The sequence below is a fragment of the Pomacea canaliculata genome, linkage group LG4, assembly GCF_003073045.1.
Source record: "Pomacea canaliculata isolate SZHN2017 linkage group LG4, ASM307304v1, whole genome shotgun sequence".
NCBI classification, from domain to species: Eukaryota; Metazoa; Mollusca; class Gastropoda; order Architaenioglossa; family Ampullariidae; genus Pomacea; species Pomacea canaliculata.
Genome location: NC_037593.1, coordinates 8,460,904 through 8,485,750, shown reverse-complemented (window position 1 = coordinate 8,485,750; position 24,847 = coordinate 8,460,904). Strand labels below are relative to the sequence as shown.

At 44.6% G+C, this 24,847-nt stretch overlaps 1 protein-coding gene across 6 annotated transcripts in view; it reads left to right on the top strand.

Moving 5' to 3' along the window:
* Positions 1-24,847, top strand: part of LOC112562433 — a 73,321-nt gene that overhangs the window by 38,449 nt on the left and 10,025 nt on the right. For 2 of the 6 annotated variants that reach the window (XM_025235699.1, XM_025235703.1), the window contains exons 2-3: positions 20,899-21,501; positions 22,832-23,311. In XM_025235699.1, coding sequence (XP_025091484.1) covers positions 21,055-21,501; positions 22,832-23,311 — 927 coding nt within the window. In that variant the 5' untranslated portion in view covers positions 20,899-21,054. Of the gene's footprint in view, positions 1-10,096; positions 11,219-16,238; positions 16,865-16,884; positions 17,287-20,149; positions 20,698-20,898; positions 21,502-22,831; positions 23,312-24,847 lie in introns of those variants that run through there. The other 4 variants (XM_025235702.1, XM_025235701.1, XM_025235700.1 and 1 more) reach the window with 4 other exon arrangements.

Sequence of the window (24,847 nt, the reverse complement as noted above, 5' to 3'; positions counted from 1 at the left end):
AACTTAATAAAAGATCGCACTATTTTCTCTCTCTATCTATCATTTATATATTACTTTCTGATGTTAACTCTTCCAGGTGCGATTTTATTGTCAGTTTTGCGAACAATCGCGCCATGGAGCCAAGCTTATACACGAGGCGCGAGAGTGGAGCGAGATAATGAAAAGTCGTATTCTGGATTTGCTATTACATGGCAGCTCGTGTTCAGCAACGGGGGCAGCAGAGCGGACACAAACCAGACATAGTCTAACCATAGAAAAAACTAGTCTTGCTGCCAAACTTTGTCAGAATCGGACAAACGGTTACGATAATTTCAGCCAAATCCCTCACTCCCTCCCTGAAGTACCAGTTCCCAACAACTGTGACCACCAACATCGTTTGTATGTCTGTCGCATTTGGGTGGCATCCTAAGTTAGAAAGAATTGCTTGTTCTTGCCAGAAAAATCCAATTAACTAAAAAGCTTGGTTAAAAGGATAGATACCGACATGTTCAACATTTCTGCTAAAAATTTCTGGTTTCAAGAGAAATTTTTCACACTCGCGTTCGAAAACACGTCTGGCCGAGGCTGCCATGTTTGTTGTCGAGTGATGATACCATCGGCGCTGTTCTGACGCACGTTCAGACATTAGAAAAAAAAAATGTCATCCTGATTTGAATATCCTGCTGTAAAATTTTGAACCATGGCATAGTGGGGAAAATGTGAGTAAACTGGACAATACTATTTCTGTGCGTGAAGAAAAAAGAATGCCGTTGCAAAACGGAGAGAACCTTGTTCTGCGTCACTGCGCTGAATCCAGTTGTACCGGAAGTAGAATTTTATTTGCTCTTCGTACACAGACGAAGTCAGTGCACCTCGGACGTCCCCTGCTTTCAAAGGCAAATGCAACCACAAGTCTGTTAACTTTCTTTTGGTAAGCTCTGCCCTTTCGCAGGCGGCAACCTTTCAGTGCTTTCTGCCAGCTAAACATCGGGATCCTAGTGGACAGTCAGCTTAACATCAGGATCCTAGTGGACAGTCAGCTACACATCGGGATCTTGGTGGACAGTCAGCTACACATCGGGATCTGGTGGACAGTCAGCTTTACATCAGGATCCTAGTGGGCAGTCAGCTACACATCGGATCCTAGTGGACAGTCAGCTAAACATCAGGGATCCTAGTGGACAGTCAGCTAACATCGGGATCCTGGTGGACAGTCAGCTAAACGTTTAGTGGCGGCCGGTAGTGAACTGATTAAATGCACTCGCTTGTGACCACTACAGTGAAAGGTCCTGATTCAAACCTCGCCTCAGGACACTCTGTATGCGACACCTGGTCTCGCTGTCACTTTGCTGTAAAAAACAAAACCCAAGCAACAACAAATAAATAACCGTAGTTGCGAAGCGAAAGTAAGTCGTTTCCTCCAGGGAAACATGGAGAACTCAAAAGAGAAAGCATCTTGTTTCCAAAGTTATAAAACAGCATTCAGACCCCGTGGACACGACTTCCATGCTTCTTGACCCCGGAACCTCCTTATCAACACTTTATTACCATGGCTCCAGGGTAAAACAAATCTGCGGGGTTTAAACACCGCTTTGTAACTTTGGAAACAAAGAGTTCTCCACGTTTCCCCAGGGCAGCGATTTACCCTCGTTTCATAACTACAGCCCCAGTCGGCTAAATTGCTGAGCAGCAAGTGAGTTCAACTTCGTCCCGGACTAGGGTCAGAATTAGGTTTTTTAAGGCATCATCATCATCATCATCATCATCAATAATCAATAATCATCAATCACCAATCACCAATCATCAATCATCATCATCACAGCTTTACGAGTTTCTGATGGTGAAGACAAATAATATACTAAAACAATAATTACACTCAATAACTGTACTTACTCAATCGGGAAGCAGCTAAAATCCTGAAACATTGAAAAAAAAAATACTGCTTCGAGAATATCTATCTAGATAACTGCATTTTTTTCTTGCAGATGGTGTTTGTGCATCAGTGGTCTGTTAGATACATAACGGTGTGACAGCCCGACAGATCCAGGTCCGAACATTCTAAAATACAAAAATTCAAAAATAGCAAAAACTTTTTTTCTAAAGTTTAGTCATCGTTTGAAACGACGCTCAACGATCAGCGTGAAGACAGTGAGAGGCAAGTCTATTTTTAGAAAGTCTTTGCGTTACCGCCGCCTGGCGGCTTGTGGAGAGGCCCGGCTGCAGCCACTCGTGGTGGAGTTACCCGCCTTGTCGTCCTCCCCTCCACTTGTGCCACAGCCGAGAGCGGGGATTCGATCTCCGGCGATCATTGACAGGACGCTGACAACTGCACCAAGCTCAGTTGATGACAATGGTACTGGCGCCAGGTGTGACAATCGTACTGTGGTTACGTGTTGACAATTACCTGCGATTTTTATTGCAACAACTGTTGTAACTACCTGTTGTCAAGCAGTCCTGTAGAAAAATACAGTTAAACCATTTTCGGTGATGATCGGTTCTTCTGATGTAGCTTCCCGCAAAGAAACTTCTGCTCACGAGTTCATTGCCTCATTATGTCATCACAAGCATCCTTTTTTTTTTTTTGATGAAAACAGCGACATGGCATGCTGATGATGAATCTTTCATAAGGTCCCCGATCCACTCGCTGACTGGAAAGAGGGAACCAAATAAAAATAAAATTCTCCGTTGTACTTCAGCAGTGCAAATGGCGGAATTTCCAGCCAATCAATCATCGCGAACAACAGCCGAGCACAACTCGAGACGGTCAAGGGAACTTGGCGAAACATGGGATATCTGCTGACGACAAACAAAACGTCCTCCAACCGCCACCTAAATCAGGTCAACATCTCGGTGACCTGGGCGTTGAGAGGGCTACAATAGGGGAGGGAGGGAATTTCCCCAGGACTGCAGTTTTGTGTGCACCAGGTTCGTTTCCTAAGGCCACGTCACTTTTCCGTTGAAGAGGGTTTGGCTGTCGAAGTGAAAGGCTGTGCTGAGCATTGCTGACTGAAGTGAAATAGTCGAGAAATGACAGGTGAGCACTCCCCCGGAACTCCCAATTGTAAGTGAAGTTGTGTAATCAAAGAACTAGGAGAGTGAGTGTGATGGTTGTTTGCTAGGACCAAGGATGTCTGTAGGTGGATTGCTGTCTGCCGAGACCAACGCTTAGCTTCTCGCGAACTTCTCAGCTGTTAGTCTCGGCGAGCCTAAACAAAGAATGTGACTAAACCGGAAGCTTTGTAGTCTAAGCCTCGTTTTAGTAGTTAATCTGAAATGTGAATAAACCGGAAGCTTTGTACACAACTGCCTCGTTTTAGTAGTTAACTGGAAAAAAATCGTCTGCCAGCAGTCCAGTAATACAAGTTCGTGTTAGGACGGATCAAAGGGGTGGGGTGGAGATTTTTAACTAAGCAACGATAGAAGCAGTTGTTGACAACACTCAGTCACTCCATCATTCTTTTGTTCAACCGTCATCCAAACTGACCCACCCATTCGTTCAAACCCTCAATAAATACGAAACCCGAAATCCAACCCAGCCAGATTGCTTACTTATTAAACCCAGTATCAAAATAACTCACTCATCCGAACAACAACTCGCTCCTCAGACCCTAACCAAGCCCCTCACTCACTCACACATTCCAATCCCTAAATCCAGCCTCCTTCATTGAATGAAATACCAATCCAAGTCACTCTCAATTCCTACAACCCAAACTCTCTCATTAAATAAAATACGTATCCAGTCCACTCACCCAGTAACTATTGTCAACTTTTTTAGACTGCAGCAGTCCTGAACCACATTCACCTCAGAAAATGGCCAAAGATTGTATAAAAAAAAAAAAAGAAAAAAGAAGTCTGCCTCTAAACATCGGCAAGAGAGGATTTCGCTTTGCCACCAGCTGCCAGTCGCCCGTCGTCTTGTTTATTCTCTGAAGTCTCTGCCATCCTTCTGGTCGCATCTTGCAAAATGTTTGCTGTCAAGTCAAAGCCCTCGCCGCCAGTCACGTGGCCAGGACAAGACGACTCGCTCATGACCGTGCATAAGCGCGGATCTTCATGGGTGGACAGCTGTCCCACCCTAACCTTCGCCCTCTCTCCCAGCCCTCCTCACGAGTCTCAAGTAGGAGACGAGCTTGACACCGGGCCACCGGCACTTCCGGGCTGGAGTGCGTCCACAACGAGGCTGCCTACTCGGTGTTCAGTGTTGAAAGTTAACTGAACGTTTGTTCAATGGAAGTTGATGGAAAAGAATTTGGAGTGTACAGAAATGTTTGCAGTTAGAGCTAGAACTAGATCCGACGAGCGGAAGGTCGACCACCCTACACATCCTCAGATGGTTTCCCACGTCTGAGACTTGCGTGATCACGTGACTTGAGTCAGCAGTTTATTAGAAATGCGTTTTATTTTCGCAAAGTCTTGTACGACGATAAGAGAGTTGGTTATCTTATTTTTATCAGTTCGTGACAACAATTTAAAAAGTTACGAAATCGTCATTAGCTCATCTGCTGACTGGCTCATTTACTCACCCTCAATGAGCTCATTTGCCCCTCTCCCTCCCCTCCCACCACCCTATCCTTCTCCTACCCATCTCATCCACTCGCTGGTTTAATGGAAGCCTCCAGAAAGACATTAACACCATCATCAGCCCCCACTACGGCCTGATCAATGATGTGTGTTGCTTATGAAGACGGAAGTCCTCGCTGATCGAATGAAGCTAATGGAGAAATTAATGGATGGATTCTCCCTTGTTGTTCTACAGCGAGAAAAGTCACAGACAACTGTAGGCACGTGACCACGAGGGCGTGGAGTGAGCTCTGGGAATGGCAGCTGCTGGTCGATTGTGTCAAGGATAAGGTTACCAGAGCTTCTCACCGGAGGAGGAGGGTTAGGGAGGGTAGGGGTGAGAGGAAGGGACCAAGACAGACCGGCGGACAGGGAGAAAGACAGAAGGAGACGGGAAGGCAAACACAAAGGAAGTTTTATCAAAGTCTTGAGAAAAAGTGAGAGTAGAAGGACAAAGATATAGACAGACAAACACACAGACATACATACATAACTGACATACATAACACATAATGAAAGTAGCGAGAGATACCACACAGAAAGAACAGAAAAGAGAAAAAGAAAGTTCGAGAAAGAGTTCCACAAATGTCAAGGACATGATTTTATCTATTAATCAAAGCTCACTTAGCCCTCGATGCTCCTTCTGTGTAAAAGCTTTGAAGATGAACTCCAGGCGCAGGTACGAGCAGCACCGAGCTACTCAGACACTCGCACCGCCACCAGAGCAAAGTTCAATATTTATTTTGCTCGTGTTTGGCTGCAAGTTTTTTTACTACTGCTTGAAGTGATGCTGCATTTCTTCAGTGATGAATGTTGGAGAATTGTTAGCTTCAGGGCTTGTTACTAACAAGAAAATAGTTCGGTGAATATGAAATAATGGAGAGGGCGTTGCTTGGAAGCTTGTGAAGAGAGTTTATATCATGTCTGGGATTTTCATCACCTGAACTGTTATTTAATTTGTTAAAGCTAAAGGTTTAGTAGTTCAGAATCCTCACGTGTCAATAGTTTCGAATTTTGGGGGTGGATGAATCAAAGGGGTTGTCTGTCTTGTCTTGTTTGCTCTCTCTGTCGGTACAACTTCACAGTCTGGGTGAAGACGGTTTGTCGACACTCCTGCCCGCGGTCTATTGGGCCACTAGGAGGATAGGACTGATCCTTCGTCCGGTCATAAAACCTCCCATCGAGTCGCCATCATACTCAGATGATGCAAAACAGACGAGCGTGGAGGGCATATTAAGTGTTGTTTGCCCGCAGGGGCGAGCTGGCAGTAAACTCGCCCAGAGTCTAGACCGCCTCTCTACGTGCTTTCTACGTCCTTCCTCGTGTTTCTTACGTCCTACGGTCGCTTTGCTTTCTTTTTTTGTGCAGCTGCCCTTGCAAACCGTCATCAGCACGAGAGTCACTCTGCCCAACATTGGTTGAGTGCTCCATTGGGTCCTGTACCTGTCCACGAGCGGTCACATCATGGAAACCGTTACGAGTTCAAGAGGTCAGGTTTGCACGAACCTTTCGATCCGTGTCTTGTGTCCGTACATTAAAATCCTCCATAAATGTCAAAGCATCGTGCATCCTGGCCCAGCCTACGTACAGCCCATTTGTCACCCTTTTGTGAACGGTGTATATAGAGGGCGCTGCCGCTGGTTTGCTGCTCTTTCGGTCAGCTGCCTGCTGCAGATGTTGAAGTAAATTACTTCTTTTGTGCTACGTACGACAGGCGAGCCACAAGTTTCGAACCTGACTCTGTTTTTCTCGTCCTCCGCCCCTCCCTACCGTCCCTCTACCAAGCCCCTGCTGGCGGCGAGACCGGAATTCGATAAGAGCCTTGAATGGAGGACTGCTGTGTCCCGGACTTCTCTGCCCTGGAGCTGCGACGACAGCAGCGGGGTCGGACAGGGGTCATCGGAAGGTGTCGCATGTGCGATGTGCACGCTATTGACAGGACTGGGACTGGTGATTACAACCTGTCTCGACTCCCGCACGCTTGCGGCCTACTGACTCCTACCTCAGTCTCGATGGTGTGGTCCTTTAAAGGAAAAGGCAATGGAAATACTTCCAGATGACAGATACAGACATTCTAAATCGTTTTCGCTAAAAATTTTGGGTTCAAAATGATTGTTTGATGACAATCTTGTCTAAAACACAGCTCCTGTGTGGAAGAGGATTGGGGACTAGAAGGTCGCCTTGTCATCTCATCCTGCCCTCTCCGACCTTTTCCACTCTAAGATATAGTTATATCCGTGGTCCAGGTATGAGTACTGGTCAGACTGATACCCAAGACTCAGCTGATGCCACCTGCATTAGTTTGAGCAAGAAATGTAGTCTTTGGACCTACATTGCACACCAGAACTATTAGCACTAAACACACAAAAAAACCCTCAGTTCGCTTGTCTTCATTAACTTCAGCCTTTGACAGAATCAGGACAAAGGGTGGAATGAATGTTTACGCAAATGGAGCCAAAGTAAGCTTGTCGCCGACGATCAGAAGCAGAAAGTGAGGCTTGAACTATTGGCGACAACCTAGTCATGGTTCTTGTGCGCCCAGATGAACTTTTCATCTTTCAGTCGTTTACATGCGACAGTCGATAAAAATTCTGGGCGCGTACGCAAGTTTAGAAAAGAAAGAGAAAGAAGGAAAATGTATTACTGGATATCACGTATGGCAATGATTTGAGACAAACAGTCTACAAAATAAGTCTTTGCTTACATTATAGACTGATTGCATTAGTAGTTTGTTTTGCAACAAAATTGCACACATTGCTATGGTCCACATTCTGTCCACGGTCAGTTCCGGATGTCAATATTATATTTAAATTTACACTCAACTCCAATTTATTTTTCCCACCCTCTTGTTTACACATAGTTTATAAGGTGTTAGGTGCATTTTAATGAATTTTATCTCTAATTTTCTTTTTACTAAATTTGAGTTCTTTAACGTTTCTGAAGGCCGTCCGAAGTGCCCACAGTGACTTCTCGTCAAACATGAACCTAAAATTTCAATGTCCCAAACGTTTGCCCTAAATCACAGAGTATTATGACCTCGAGGTCAGAAGTTTAATATCATTTTTCTCCAATTAAAAAGGACCTTAAGTGAGCAAGGTGGTGTGGAAGGTGACCAGTTTGTTGATTAAAATATTTTCCTGTATTTTTATTTGTTATATCTCGTGTCTTGTTCTACTGTAGCCGAGTTATTTTTGAGTGTAGTTGAGTCGTTGAACTCTTGTCGTGGAGTTCATCGGTCGAATCCTGTAAGTGGCTGTTAGCGCCATCAGCAAAAATTAAAGGTAAATGGGGCACTTCATACAATAAATCAATGTTATTATTTGGTGTCATGCATGACACAGTTTCACAAGCTACCTGTGACCGTTGTCGTGAACACTTCCTGACTACCACGGTCACGTGACGTCAGGATGACGCAAGGAAGACGTGAGCGAGACAAAGATTAATGAGTCTGAAATGTCAGGCTTGACAAAGCATCACTTAAGGCCCTCGTGGCCCAGTAAATGTCGTCGAATGTTCGACCAACTTCGGCGACCTTCACTTAGTGAGGAGACCAATGGGTTTGGGGCGAACCTTCTGGACATTCGATGTGATGAGCGAAGTTCAAAGTTATTTGTCAAATATTGTGTGAGAGGGTCTTAATATTATGATTTAGGGCGATCGTGTGGGACACTGAAATTTTAGGTGAATGTTTTGTCCAAACATGTTTGCCGATACATTTGCCGGTACAATGGGGTGGATATAGGGTACTGCGGCGGTTTGACGCACTGGCACTGTGTCCAGTTAAGAATGGCGGTTCGTGAAAAGAGTGACTAATCTCAAAAGATTTAATATAACCTGTACTTAAATATATGGACTTTACTTCTTTTGACTTACAGTAGAAGTTGTGTCAGAAACTATTTTTTTCTGTAACCTTTGTCCTGTCTCGCTCGTCTGTGTCCACGCACGAGCACGCCACTCCATCAAACGTTGTGGAGGTCAAGGGTCAACGGCCGTTTTCTTCCTCCATTTTGACACGCTTCCTCCTTCCTTGTTGTTTAACGTTTTGTTTCCGTTTTTGCGAAACTGTGTGGAAATACAAGAGGGTGAAAAAAGATTACAGGGGTGGGTTTATTTAGTTATTCTAACACTTTGATGGTCTTGGGAAAAAGTTGCTGGAGTTGGTGACTCCTCATCTTCATCCTGACCAGCCCGTTGTCAAGGAGATTCCAATGTCCTGTTCAGCTTCTGTTTGTAGACAAAAGCTTAGCAGTGGACTGTAGACACTGGCCAGCATCAGTTGGAGACGATGTTTAGAGTCAGAAGTCTGTAGAAGAATGTAGACATTGTCACCTTTCAATGTCCAGCTGTGAATACAGACATCTCACAGCTGTGTCTCCCAGCTTCATATAAACCTCCACAGTCCACCAGCCTGGTCCACACACACAAACACAAACAAACAAATGCGCGCGAACAAGATAGAATATAATTATGTGAAAAAAATTTGGTTTTGCTTATTCTTGTTCATTATTACTTAAAAAAATTATTTCTTTTCTCCAATTTGTAAGCATGAATTTATCGCCATGGTAACCTCATTCTTCTGCTTGCAATAGAACAGGTGATTGGAGTTATTTGTGTAAATGTGATTGTGAGTGAGTGAGAGAGAGTGTGTGCCAGCAAGGAGTGCCAGCTCAGTCAGGAGCTGAAGGAGGAGCCCTGCGCTCACATTCAAGTTCCACATTACGTGCCCTTTGTCCTCCGCCAGCAGACATCACTTTTTCTATTTCAGTGTGTGATCGAGTGACTAAGCAAGATAGTGCGTGCGTGTGCGTGTGTGTGTGTCAGTGGGCGAGTGAGAGTGAAAGCAGAGAGAGAGAGCCAAGAAAGGCAATGTTTTATGCTCTCTTGAAGTCCTGATCGGCGGATCACCTAATCGCTCTCACGATTAACAGCAGACCCACTCGATCGTTTCAAACTCAGTTGAGAGGATTTTTTTTTTATCCCCTGTGGTCGTTGTTTTGCTGACGTAGCGCCAGCGGATCTGGAGATATTTTGAAACGCACAGAAGAAGAATGGCCTTCTGATACATTGTTGAGAGCTAAAAAGTCCACTTTAATGTCCACCTCAACGGCTCATTCTTTATCCAACATCTACAACATATATCCTGCTCGTGTTACAGTAGACAAACACGGTTGTCCCGCCTTGTGAACTGTGGGATCTCGTTATTTCAGGTATTCAACACGTTGAAGTGGTATGGACTAGTGACGTGTATCCGGCAGTTTATCTTCAGGAAGAATACAAGAGAAGATCATTGGCCACCCACCTTTCATCCCCTTCCTCAATCAGTAAACGTTGAACGATGATGAGTTCTGACTTGCGTCGCAAGTTTAAAGAAAATGTTTTCATTCTAAATAACAGTTGCTTTTCTCCAAGACCTGTGAATTTAAATTATGATGCACACGTGATTTGACTAATTTGACATTTGACTTGTAACTTGTGGCTTTGTCTTAACATAAACATAAACATTGACACTAAACCATCGACAATATTTTTGCGCTCGTGTTGTTACCAAGCCCTCGGCACACAGAAATAGTCACGTGGTCATCGGGATTAATCAGTGTTAGTGGTGACGTACGGAGTCGCAATATCCTCGCCTGACAGATTGGTCATCACGCGAGAGGTGACATGAGGTGACGTAAAGACGACAGGAAGGAAAGTCTATGGAGTGACGTCATAAACACGACAATCGACTACGTGGTCTGTGTCGTCACGACCTCGTTTTACTCTCGCCAGCCTCGCATTGGTTAGACTCCGCATTACCTCCCCTTTTCGCGTGACGGCGGTCGCTAGAGGGCGCTCTAGGTCGCTGTGGCTCGCTCTTTCTCTCTCTCTCTCGCCCAGGAGAGAGTGGCGCTGGCGTTGCTGGCGAGTCTATGGGGACATCAGCACCGACTCCATTCACTCTCCCCTCGGCCAGCGCCGGCTCCTGCTGACGGCGGGGCGACACAGGCTGAAGGTGTGGAGCCGAAGAATCAGTCACTGGGAGGCGGCCATCACCTCTAAAGTGGCGCCGCCTGCAAGAGGATTACCGAGCCCACAAAACTTGTGAATGGAGACCCGAGAAACAGGAATTCACTCTCTCGCAGCACAATGCACGCGCGGTGTACCAGCCGACACCCACCGACACAACAGAAACCGAAGAGGAGAAATATTCCCTGAGTGATTTTTTTATTTGTTTGTTTTTATTGAATGTTACTGTACTCAATAAACTACAGAGAGGTGGGCAGCGTGATTCAGACTGCTTTCTTTCTTCTTTTTTTTTCTTTTCCATCCATCGCTGGAGTTTACCATTAAGGGTGAAAACTGAGCAGAGCTCAGACTGGTCTTTTGTCTGTAGCTGTGTGATCGCCGAAGTTTGACAGAACTCGTGGACTTGTTCTGGCAAGTGATCCTGCGAGTCGTTGGAGCCGATGGTGCTGGCGGCAAGTCATCCTGCAGGTTGTAGGACCGGCTTGGCTCAAGTGCAAGTCGTCTGAGGGAGCGGTTAGGACAGCGCAACGGAAACTTTCTGACTCTTCATAGAGCTTAGAGTAGGACTATCATTACATTGTTCTTAAGGATGTTCTTAAAGAGATCAACATGAACGATAAGTGCGATAAAACAGTTATCTCAAGTCAACTCTAAATCTGCCACCTGTCGGCAGGTAAGTCCTCTCTGCACAGAATGTGTGTGTGTCTGTAGTGTGTGTGTGTGTGTGTGTGTGTGTGTGTGTGTGTGTGTGTGTGTGTGTGTGTGTGTCTGCAGTGTGTGTGTGTGTGTGTGTGAGTGTGTGTAGGTGTGTGTGTCTGTAGTGTGTGTGTGTGTGTGTGTGTGTGTGTGTGTGTGTGTGTGTAGGTGTGTGTGTCTGTAGTGTGTGTGTGTGTGTGTGTGTGTGTGTGTGTGTGTGTGTAGGTGTGTGTGTCTGCAGTGTGTGTGTGTGTGTGTGTGTGTGTGTGTGTGTGTGTGTGTGTGTGTGTGTGTGTGTGTGTGTGTGTGTGTGTGTGTGTGTGTGTGTCTGTAGGTGTGTGTGTCTGCAGTGTGTGTGTGTGTGTGTTTAACAAACGAACAAAAATTATCTATTAAGCCATCGGCGCATATCAAAGGGATGACAGTTCAGTTTATACAATTTCAGTATATTCAATAAGATAAATCCTAAGTGAATTACAGACAGTATATATATATATCATGATGAGGAGCTGCTTAATCAGCAAAACACAGTCCAAAAAAAGATGTTGGTACAAAGTAAAAGGCCACAAGGGGCTGTTGTCACACATCCTTATTCCTTTTCTCCTATTCTTTGTAAAGACAATTAGCAAGTCGATCTGTCGTTAATGGATTTTAATCAGCCATTAATACGGCCAGTCTTAACTTGGATGGATATCAACCAAACTTGAGTGAAATGTATTCTACTCGTAAATCGGCAAACATCGCACAGACAAGTACAAAATGGAGTTAAGTCTCATTGTAATGACAAAAAGCACATTGCACAGAGAGCTGTAGTTTAGACTACCTATAGAGACCTGTAGTTCAGACTACCTACCTGGGTGCCACTTGAGACTCGTTATTCCTAATGTCGATTTGATTAAGGTGTCTGTAAGACCTGTGTCTGAGAATCCAGAGGTGCGAGCTAAGCAGAATGTCTGTTATAAGTAAAGGATAGACAGGAAAGTCTGGACTATCACAGAGCTTGTTATGCCAACCCTGTCGGTAACACTTTATAAGTCTTAATTTCAATTTTCGTAAAAAATAATTTCACGTTGCCAACGCCATTATTTTTCTAAACCATACAAAACCAACTTGATAAAGTGTAATCATTACACGGTCTAGCCAGGTGAGTTTGTTTTGATGTAACGAGGCTACCTTGTGAGCGCTCTCCTGGGCAAACGATTTGAGGGAAGTTGCACTATTCTGATCCAAGTGTTTAGATATCCGTAACACGTTATCCGAGTGTTTAGATATCCCGTAACACGTTATCCGAGTGTTTAGATATCCAGTAACGCATATCCGAGTGTTTAGATATCCAGTAACGCATATCCGAGTGTTTAGATATCCAATAACGCATATCCGAGTGTTTAGATATCCAGTAACACGTTATCCGAGTGTTTAGATATCCAGTAACGCGTTATCCGAGTGTTTAGATATCCGTAACACGTTATCCGAGTGTTTAGATATCCAGTAACGCGTTATCCGAGTGTTTAGATATCCGTAACGCGTTATCCGAGTGTTTAGATATCCAGTAACGCGTTATCCGAGTGTTTAGATATCCGTAACGCGTTATCCGAGTGTTTAGATATCCAGTAACGCGTTATCCGAGTGTTTAGATATCCGTAACGCGTTATCCGAGTGTTTAGATATCCAGTAACGCGTTATCCGAGTGTTTAGATATCCGTAACGCGTTATCCGAGTGTTTAGATATCCAGTAACGCGTTATCCGAGTGTTTAGATATCCAGTAACGCGTTATCCGAGTGTTTAGATATCCAGTAACGCGTTATCCGAGTGTTTAGATATCCGTAACGCGTTATCCGAGTGTTTAGATATCCGTAACGCGTTATCCAAGTGTTTAGATATCCAGTAACGCGCTATCCAAGCATATTAAAAGAAATATATATTTCAGGCATAGATAAACATAACCGATTCGCTAGGATGATCCAAACGAAGATTTTATTTTCGGGGGTACAGAAACACGATAGACATTTTCTGAAAATCAAATTATTGAGAAATTTCACGATTTTACTGCACAATATAAAATATTTATACAGTCAACAAAATGTCAAACGGTCGGCGAGACAGGAAACAACATTTGGCAAGATACCAAGATGACCATAATGCTTTCCCTTTTTTGCCTGTCAGGTTTTGACAGCTCTCCAGCACAAATGGCAGCTCTATTAACTTCCCGTTTTAGAAAAAGAAAAAAAGAAACCACAAGATGGATTTCGCCACGATGAGAGGACTGGCATTCACTCAGCAACAGTCAAATCCGCATTGTGAGGGTCGATACATTGTCCTCGCCAGAAACTGCATTTTATGGCCAGCCTTTAATTTTCTAATTACAAGAAAGCAGGATTAGCATCTAATCATCTAATCTCTATCTGACCTCCATGGTTGTCCTCTCCTGCTGGCGGATGTACCGCCACTGAGCGGCGCTCTGCTTTTGTTCTTGTCATCCTCTGTAGCTGTATCACGAACACCCAACTCCCCTTGATTACTTTCTTCTTCCTTCTCGGCGGAAATTGAACTAGGCCGAGAAAAAACCATTTTAATTACAATTAGCAAAAGAAATAAACAAAATAATTAGAATAATGTATGCAAGTGTAAAGGACAGAAACTTGCATGGTAAAAGCTTCTTTATAATTTTTCCTGTTACTGAATAATTCTGTATGTAGTGTCTTCAATTTTGTGTTTAATTACTCAGACTTGTTTTGTTTCTGAATTTTTGCATGTCATACCAGTGCATGTAATGGTCCATTAGATGTGTAGACACAAGTTTATCTCACAGGAATCTTGTCTGGCTTCATCTATAATCGGGTTTTCTTTTATTAACTCATGAGGTTGTGTATTTTACTCGATCTCTCGTTAATTGATATGTACAAAATTATTTTCTTAGATATGTATATATAATATTACAAAACTACATGCAACGTTAATTATCATGCAAGCACACACATCTCGCACTTACAGACAATTTTTTATTGTCAATACGCATGCGCCAGTCTGTCTGAAAAAAGCTGTTGGCAAAATGACAATAAGAAATGACACAAACGACTGAAGTCTGCCCAGAGACTCAACATTCTGACTATTACCCACAGAGCAGGCGAGCGAACAGACATTCGCCATCTTGTCACGAACTGATGGTTGTCTGCTTGATTGCCATAGGTCAGACGGTACTACAGGCTATGGATTGATGGAGTGTACACTGCCAGCTACCCCCAGTCAGATCGTTACCAAATGCCATGGAAGGGCCGGCAGTCTTCACGAGGGTCGAAAAAAAGAACAAAAAAACTCGTTTTTGTCGATTTATTCCCGACCTGTGGAGAGACTCGTTCCAGAACAGACATGGGCGCTAGTGGTTTTGACAAAAGAACAATCGTTCTTTTCGGGGAGGTGGGGGGCACCGTTGCCCGACAGAAGTAAAGCGTTTTCATTACCAACTAAAGTATAGTGAGAACATGCCACGGCAGGGGAATGAATGAGATGAGGAGACAACACTTTAAACTGGGACAAAAGTTACAGCCAATCAGAATGCACGGAAACTGTGTCATGACATGCGCGGTTCGCTGAACACGACTGAGGGGAGGCTCAATTATCATTTCCTCTAATTACTGGGGCAAGAAAACCGGTTAATCATAGCACGAGCATGCAACTCTTAGACAGCAAGAAATTAAAATAATAAATAAGCTGTTGTGCACTGATATATCTATCAAGACTGTTAAACCTTTTTCTGTAAACACAAGCTCTAACCACAAACCAAACCCAGACAGGAACCTTAACTCTAAGCCTAACGCAAATCTTTCCCGAACCTAAACACTAACACAAAACTATCCCTAACTCAACCGTAACTCTAACGCTGCTCTAAAGCCTAGTCCAACTATTCAAATCTTAAACCTAATACAAACCCAAAAGCTGATTCATGCAATAGTTAGATAAAATATACAAAAAAGGAAAGATATCCAGAACAAGCCAAAAAAAAAAAGAAAAAAATTAAACGTGGTGAAAAGGTGAAAAAGAAAACAATGAAGCACGTATAAAAATGGAAAGAGCACCTAACAAGTATCGAACGAATTCTTTGAACAGTAATCCACCCCACCCCTTTCCTCTCTACCGCTGCAGACAAAGATGCTTTTTTAAATTCTATCCGTTTTTTCTCGACACCTACGCACACGTTTGATTGGCTAAAGTTTTTCTCCCTTAGTGAGAAAAACAATTTTATTTTCCCGGCTGTGACCACGTCTGTGTCGGGTGTGCACTTTCTCTTCTGACTGCGTGGGTTTTCTACGGGTACTCACTTGGGTTTCTCCCACTTGTTTGGGTCAATGCACAACTGTCATTATTTTTTTTTCTTTTTGTGACCAGAAAAATATCGCTGGCACGTGACTCTTGTTCACATGTACATCAACTAAACCATATTAAAATGTTTTCGTTATTTGTCGTTTCCCGTTAAAATCACAGTTTCCCAAAAACTTATCGACGATGTTTAGTAACGACTTCCTATTAACTTGTAATTAGTCCCTCGCTAGAAAAAGGGCGACAAGCTACGAAAACATTCAACTACTACCTCGCAAGACCTCGACAAGTAATTAGACATAATTGCTTAATTAATTCGAAAAATTTCTTAACAAACAAGGAAAGACGTGAGATGGCTATGTCAGTCAGAAGAAAAGAGCATGTGACGTATGTGACGTAGTTCAGAAGAAGCCTGTTACGCCTGCGACGTTGGTTAAGAAACGAGGCTAGTGACGTAAGTGATGCTAAAGCTTAGACAGTTTTTTCTGTCTGTGACATTATCCGCAAGTTGTCACGCACGCTCACGAGCACACACACACACGCTCGTGCACGCGCACTCATACCTAGATTCGCGCGTGCGCACTCATACACAGAGTCGCGCGTGCGCACTCACACACACAGAGTGGCGCGTGCGCACACTACCCTCGTGCCCGCCAGGTGTAGTGAAAACGCCGCTGACTGGTTGCTGCTGCAGGCGCGGGGCCCGGTGTTTACTCACAGCCCGCCAACTGCAGGTCAATTAGATCAGCGCTCGTGGGCCAGGGGCTGGAGGAGACTCCACGCCACGCGAACCTCCAGCTGGACGGGAGGGTAGGTGGGTAGATGAGGGTGGGGTAGGGTGGAAGCTTTGAGAATGGCCCAGGAAATGGAATCATGTTTTGGCGCGGGTGTAAACCGCGCGAGGTACTCCACGAGTCGGGTGGCATTCAGCTCGCCGCCACGTCCCCGCTCCGCCATACACACCGCCTCCTTCTTGGCCGCACGGACTCGCTCTGCCGGACTCTTGGGACGGAAGTGCAACACCACAAAGCGAGGCTAGTAGTGAGTGGTGCAGTGGATGTAGGGGATGGGGAGGCAGGAGGATTTTGCGTGAAGGGGAGGTAACTGTACGAGCGAAATCGGTTGGAGTCGATACTTCAAAGTTCTAGCGGGTGGACTTGTCTGTACCTCCTACCCGCTTTGGACGACTCACAGTGGAACCGTTAACCCTACCTGGAAACTGTCCTCGACACTTGTCATCCAGTTTCGTCTGTCGTCGTACTGGAGGATATGGTCGTCGACTATCTTTTCTCGTTCATCGGCTGTGACGTATGTAAAACTTACTTAAACTGCTGTGTATGTGTGTATGTGTGTATGTTTACCTATTCGTGAATAGGTCACAGTCTACCCTGAAGTGCTATTAGCCACTCGTCGACCCGCTGGAATATTGTCACGAGCTGGCGCCATTAAACTGAGATTTTCTACAGAAACGACTGTGTTTTTGACGAGGGCGCCATAAAATTTCTTGGCCTGGAAAGAAAGAAGGCGCAGTTACGGAGGTGACGACCGCGCTCTAAAATGTTTTTGATGAGCCAAGAGAGCTGGTGAGGTGTCCACGGCAACATCAGGCATTGTTTGACAGAAACAGCTCCCTGGAGTTCTCGGCGCATGCGCCAAAGCTCACGTGATGCTTGTGAAGAAACAAGAGGCAGCAAGGCGGCTGTAATTTGTGGGCTGCACGCATTGTAAAGGTTTGCGAATTAACAGTTCAGAATTGTTGTTTTTGAAAAATTGCCGGAGCATTTTTTGCTAAGCCAGTTAATTCATGCGATTTTTTTTCTTAATGTGTGATTTTCATAAAGCTATTTTATCGTAATATTGTGATGATGGTGACGATGGTAACGATGACAATGACGACGATGCAGTCTGTATTCAATTTAGTTAACTTTGAAAATACAAAAGACTGAAAATGATTTTATTAAAAATACTTAAATAAACAAGGATTTAGAAACAGAAGTATGCTGACAACGCCGATGCTATTTTGGGAAAGCAAGGAAAGATAAGCCGGAGATGGTCAGTCCTCTACCATCCAGGAAAGATAACTACACACAGTGTGGACTTAATGTTTCTTAAATACACAATTTGTGATTAAAGCCTCTTGAAGAGATTAAGAAAAGCCTAGTGTTTGGGGTCCATGTATTGTGTTCGCTCATGCTAAGGACACTGTTGTTGACTGTTGACGATGTTGTTGACTGTAGACGATGCTGTGCTGAGAGTTTATGACCGTTGCCTCCGACGTAATCACCGTTTTATAGCAGAGCTGACCTCCGGCAGACATTGTAATGTTTCGCAATGAGGATTACTGGAAACCCCAAACGATGCAGAAGCTACATGTTTTTATATTTAGCACTTCCCCCGACATGATCAACAATAATGTAACAATATACACGGTTTATGTCGGGTGGCTCTATGGCCGCTTGTGTGACTGAGGCTGTCTGTGAAGTGGACAGTGTAGACATTTCAGGGTGCATAAATTGTAGACCACTTTTCGGGGATGTCAAGGGATTCTTGTTTGTCTAGATAATCAACGATGTAATTTCTGCAAATTTCTGTAAAATCTGATACACAGAGATGGATTTTATGGGACTGTATTATTTGACTTTGTATCAGGATTTGTGAGGTTACATGAAATGTCATTACCCAGAACCGAGGGCTTAGACAAACACAGGGTGTACTTGTTTGATAGCTGAACAATCAATCAATCAATCAATCAATCAATCAATCAATCGGAAATTCCCCCTCTGCATTCCCCCTCTGCTAAAAGTACTTAAAGTATTAATTAATTACACTGAAGGTTCATGGAGACGGGCAGGTAGAAATCAGAAATATAATTTTCTGCTTGTGAAGGTTGGAAAGTGTATTGTAGAGTGAGTATGTCTACTCGAGAATATATACTTTTTTTTCTGGCATAAAGTTTCACTCCAGCATGTAGTTCCGGTCTATGTTTTACATTACACTCCAGGCTAGGTAAGGGAGGTAACGCTTGTGAGAAAGACAGCAAGGGTTGTCGTTTACAGTTTCAGATCCTGTCTCTGTGCACGTCTTTGAGAAAAAGTCTGGTCTAGTGTTTGCTGTGATGTAGTCAGGGTAATGATTGTGTAGACCATTCCAAAATTTATAAAAGATTGTGATTTATTTATTTGTTATGTTGAGTATCATTAAAAAAGTTACTCGACAGTTTACGCAAGCTGCAAAGGGTTTTAAAATTTGACTACAAAATTTAGGTTATAGTCAACATCGCAGTATCTATATGCTGACTGGAATAATTTTAATTTACCGGGAGGTTTAACAGCCCAGTAGTTTGAGTCCTGACTTCAGGCTCAGTTGTGTCTAGAAAAATCCCCTGTGGACCTCACAGAACTTTAAGAGGAGAGATAAAAGATGGCAGAAGGACAAAGTTGAGCTCTTGCCCTCCGTGTGTTTTTTTTTTTTTAATTTTTTTTTTTATGTAGACACGGTGAAGCACTTACCTTCACAATCCCTGCGGCCACCAGACTGTGGGAGACTTACCTACGTTTTTGAAATTATTTAGATGTATTAGACAAGGGCTTTGTGCGTGTTATCATCGTTCAACCTGTAGAACTGAATACTGGTAAGGGAGGTAACCTGCTTTACTCATTTTTTTTTGGGGGGGCTTGTTGCTTACTGAGATCACAGGTCTCCGGATGGACAGTCTCTATAATGAGCACTGGGCATGCGCACCGACAAGTCAGCGATCACCGCAGACACGTTTAGCCCAGACAAGATCAACAAACCAGCTTCCGGTTACCTTTCAGTGCGATTTACCTCCCTCTCGGAAGCTGCGCCCACAACTGCGGAGACACCCTTCAGCCGGAGCCTTTATCCGAAATCATGGCAAATATTCTGCGGCTAGTCCACGCATTAGCCGATAATGGAGAAATACTATCCCCGAGTCCTCCACCCCTGCTGCTCAGCACCGGAAATCGCGTTACTTACGCAATCGTGCTTTTAACTGCTTCGTCGTCTGCAGACTTAACGCTCGGCTCTCCAGGGAGGGTCAACGCAGGAGGCGACAGCGGCTACAGGAGTGTTTTTGTGTAGAGGGGGCACTGAACTCCTCCTGACGTTCACCGTTATTTCCTCCCCCTACCTTCAACACCGCTCAGACTGGTTTCCTTCGGGAGAGTTGTCTTTCACGGCAAAGCAAACCGACTTTCTGACTGGCTCCGAGGGCTTGTGTACTTGAACTAGCAAAAGATTTACTGGATGAGGACGCTGACGAGGACTTTACAACCAGCCGTTGGAAATCCTGCACATCTGTGACAAATCTGGTTTATGGTTATTTCAAAATGTTCATACAAGAGAGAAAATAGTTTGAGCTTGGCTTTCGTCATTAAAACTTCGTGAAAACATTATAAATAAAAAGATGGAGGGTTAGACTAAGACAGGTCAACACAAGACCTCATTCATTGAAGACAGAACTGGTCGACTTCTCCCAGAAAGCAATGCTGATGGACTGAATATTGCAGAGACCTGAGCAACGTCCGGATGAAGACAGACGATAACATCCTTCGAAGCAACTAGAATCGGCAAACTTGCAGACCTTGCAGTCCTGTGGCAAGAGGTCAAAGGAGCTGGATCCAGTCTGAGGGGAGGAAAGTCAGCCGGCGGTAGCAATGTCCTAGCAAAGCTGCTGAAGCAGGATGGGAATAAAACAACAAATGCTTTCACTGCTTTACACCGAGGAGTCTGGGAACACAGTGAATGGACCACAGAGTGAATGAAGTCATTAGTTAACCTCTTCTAAAAATAGTCAGCAACCAACAGTGGGGGACTAACGACCACTTCTCCTCATCAGCCAACCAGTCAAAGTCATGCTAACATCCACCGCGGAGGAACTTCTAGGAAATAGTCCGGCTTCAGACCAGGATGGAGAACGGTTGAGCGGATAGAGAAGCATTCAGAGAATCAACGGGTCTTAACAGTTTTAACAGTGTGGCGCGAGGGTTTATGACACGTGATGTGAAAGTTCACCATTGATGATGGTCTTGTCTATGTTGAGAGGATGACGACGGCGACAAAGACAATGGGGATGAAGAGGATGGGGAACAGGAGGTTGCAACGAAAACATCTGTTTACTTGTGATTTTCTTTTTATTTATTGGTCTCATATTATTTTTAGCATATTGTGAACTGATGTATGTTTCAATTTGGTTTCCTGTCCAATCAAAAAATATACGCTAAGCCCCACTGGTGCATACGTATTAACATCTTTATGTGTGGGGAGGAGTGGGACGAATAAAACGGACTCTTTTTAAGCTTCTTTCTTTCCTTACTTTTCAGATGGGTTAACAACAGAAGAGGACAGCCTTTCCGTCAACCTGCTCAATTTTCTGTCCCCCAGCGCCTGATAGCTGTCCCTCTACTGCACTCGATGACCTCTTAAAGCGATGACACGGCAAGCTTGACTTTTGACCCTGCACGTTCTGTGACGTAACCATGTTACGAAACATCACCGCCCCACTGGTCGGGCTGACGTCAGCGCTCCTGACCGTCCTCATGGTGTCCTCCGAAGTCCCCTTCTCTCGGGCGCCGTCCTCCTCCGCCGTGGAGCCTCGATGCCACTTCCCGGACTTCCTGCAGAGCAGGAAAGGCAAGACGAACTGGATGATCAACCAGTCCAACTCCAGGACTTCCTTCGACGTGGTTGGAGGGCGAATCCTCGCGCGCTCGGGCACGTGCAGCAGGTCGGGCACCAAGATGCGGCACCGACAGCCCGCGGGCCCCGAGTGCACGCAGTCCAACTACACGTGGGTGTGCTTGGAGCAGCAGGCCGAGGCCAAGTACCTGGTGCAGCACCTCGAGTCCACCTTCGTCATGTACGCATGCGTGGAGTTCCTGCAGCGCAACCTCAGCGTGGTGCAGATCAAGATGTCGCACGTCAAGGTAGGTCCCAGGGTACAAGGGTGAGAAAATGAAAATAATGTACGTAACTCAGTGAAAGCATGTCACAGGTTAAGCTGCGTTACACGCTAAAGTGCGTCACGCATTTATTTCTGTGGCCGCGCAATGAGAGTCGTGTCCCCTTGTTAGCTGATTATCCCGGGTTTCAGTTATCCGCGAATTCAGAATCTGAAGAAATCAGTAGAATCCATTACTTTCACGTGTGAGTGAGCGAGGGAGAGAGAGTGTACACTTTATATTTACAGTTTAGTGTATAGTACTTTATTTAATATTGCCGTGCGTGATTTATCATTACACGTCACCTGTGGACGTTACACGAATATCACGTCACATTCAGCGTTCGGTAATATCAGACATTACAGTGGCAAGTCTTGCAAAGTATTACCCACGAATACGTAGGCAGGACTGATTTAAAAATTGTCTTTATCATGTCCATGTATGCACGTGCGTGCGCGAGGCTTTATATATGTCTGTCTGTCTGTCTGTCTGTCTGTCTGTCTGTGTACACAAACCGCCACAATCAGCTCACCACACCATGAAACAGTTTTAACAATGCAGTTAGATAACAAGGTCGAATCAGTTATTATTCTCGCTCTGCCAGGATGTCATCCGGCAAAACAACGACCCTGGCCGTCCATTAGCTTCACAGAAAGAACAACAGGATCTGAGTCTTTGTGTCGTGCGCGTGTTTATAGAGTGAGGTGAGCATGGCTCACGCTGGTTACCTCGCTATTATTATTATTATTATTATTATTATTATTATTATTATTATTATTATTATTATTATTATTATTATTGGGGGTGTAGCGACCCTTTTTGCCGTTGCCTTGTAGTGCACTATTCAGGACATTCCTCACTTCCCACCTTCCACATTTTATACTTATCCCAGTCTATGTCTCTGTCCTATAGTTTTTTTCCTCCGCAGTTTTCTTCCCCCTTCACGTGCTAAGAATATGCCTTTCGTTAATAAGAATCATTATCCAGGAATAAAATACACACCCTTTTCGGATTCTCTTGATGAGCTGATGTTACTATTATGGAACTGAGAAGATTCAGCACTAAGGCCTGTCTTCGTCAGCCGACTGTCCTTGGTTCGGATCTGGTGTCGGCCAAACTGTTTTTTCTCTGCGTGCGACACCTGTTTATACAAGATACAAGACATCTTTATTGTCTATTGTCTTTGGTTATATTGAAACGCAGGTTTGATGGAAAACATCATTTCCCTTCTTCTGTCTCCCAACTTGTAGCAAGGCAGAACGGATTCACGTTGCATGGTGACGTGGCATGTTCACATCACTGACCTTTTTTTCAGGGCGAGCGCTTCCTGCAGTCCCTGTGTGACGAGGAGTACATGTTCATCGATCCCTGGCCCTGGATCTCGTACGAGCACTTCCGGAGCCCTCCCGTGGCGTGCCCCATCACCGGGGGCTTCAACCTGTTGCTCAAATACGCCTCACCCACGGGGCGACACCGCCCCACCAGCAGCCGCTACTACAGCAGCGCCTACATGTCGCCGTTGACATCGTCGTCATCGTCGGCCTCGGATCCCTACGTGTGTATCGACGCCAGCACGGCCCCTATGCGGCTGGAGAGCGACTGCGTGAAGGGAGACGGGGTGTTCTTTGACTTCCGGCACGAGCTGTGTCTACCCCCGGGTAGCAAGTTGATGGTGCAGCAGCGCGCCCTGTGCATGGCCTCCTGGCGCCAGGACCACGAGGACTTCGCCGTGCTGAGGTCAGCCAACAACGACCGCGCCATCTGGTGTCTGCGGGTCACGTGGAAAAACGACAAGGTAACACAATCCCTGGATCATGTGATAGGGTGTGACTAGTGTCAGTAGGTAAAACCCAGGTAACGGATCGCCCTGTAGTGTCTGTGCCTGTCTTGTAGAAGTTCAGGTAACAGAGCATCTGTAGATGTGTTGTCAGGAGTCATTGGAATAAACAACAGGATCGTAAATACCTGAGACAATGAGGTCACAGACGGCAGTAACTGGAGCACTTGTTTTGGCAGACGGAGCAGTTAACAGACGGATGGCTTGGTGGCTGGACATGTAGACAGTTCACTTCACTTTTCTCCATACGAAAATATCGCAAAACAATGGCGCCAGGGACTTAATGTTACACAATTGCAGCTTTTAACTACAATCCTTAAGTCTGTAGACATAACCAAGAAAAGGGGACAGTAGTCACAGTAGTAGTAACCCATGAAACAAGGGCAAGTCGTTACCCTTAGGGCAACACTGGGATCGCAAGGAAACGAATCTTGTTTCCAAAGTTATAAAGCGGTGTACACACCTGTGTATACTGTTTTACACCTGGTTGATATAAAGTGGTAACAAAGATGTCATGGTAAAAAAAGAAACACGAAAGTGGTGATCGCGGGAATCGAACTTTAACTACGAAAACAAGACGCTTTTCTTTCAGTTGTTGATTTTACCCTGAAAAAAGGACTTACTCTTGCTTCATCTCGACCAGGGGCTGGGTGCACAACTAAAATCAGAAAAAAAGATACTCAGCGATTTGTTGTTCACCTGACCTCACACTCCTCCCTAAATTTTGGCAAGAAAGGTCAAAAGTCTTCATAGTCCTACTTTCTGGTTCCTTCCAATTTTGTTCTAGTCCCAGTGGTACCACGTGATAAGACTAAGACACGCCAGCTTCTACTAAGGGATGGGATAAAAAAAAATAAAGAAGATGTATGATATGTCTGGTCTTTGCTGGGGTCTTATCCATCATCCTTTACAACAGCGAGAAGAAGCTGGCAAGGACTTTCATCCATACTTACCCTAAGGCTTACTGATGCATCACTCTCAAATCACATTTTCCAGGCGGCGCTGTTGTTGACAGGGTAGACTCGACCAGAAAATCCGATACGTCTCTCAGCAAAGTATAAATGATTTTTTTCAGATTAGGATTATGAAGTACGAAACCGAATTACATTAGCTGCTTAGAGTCCTTAAAACTGTAAGTAATGATCTTTGAAGTTTAAATTCCTTGAAATTGGCCATGACCTCTCGGATCATCCACAGAGGGCATGGGTGAGAGAGAGAGATGTGTGTGAATAGGACTGGATGTGCAAATGATGGAAGAGTATAGATTCATTTTCCTAGAAAATACATTACACCTGAAAAAATACTGTTATGAAATATCACTCAATTCGGATTTTTTAAACGACCGAGCGCTGTGCAGTGACGAGAGCTTCCCGGCATTACCTGTCGTCAAAAAAAAGGAAAATGGTTGGGCGAGAGGCGCGCCATTGTAGTATACAACGACACGCAAGAGAAAATCGATGACAAAGTAAACAGTATAAACATGGAATGAGAACT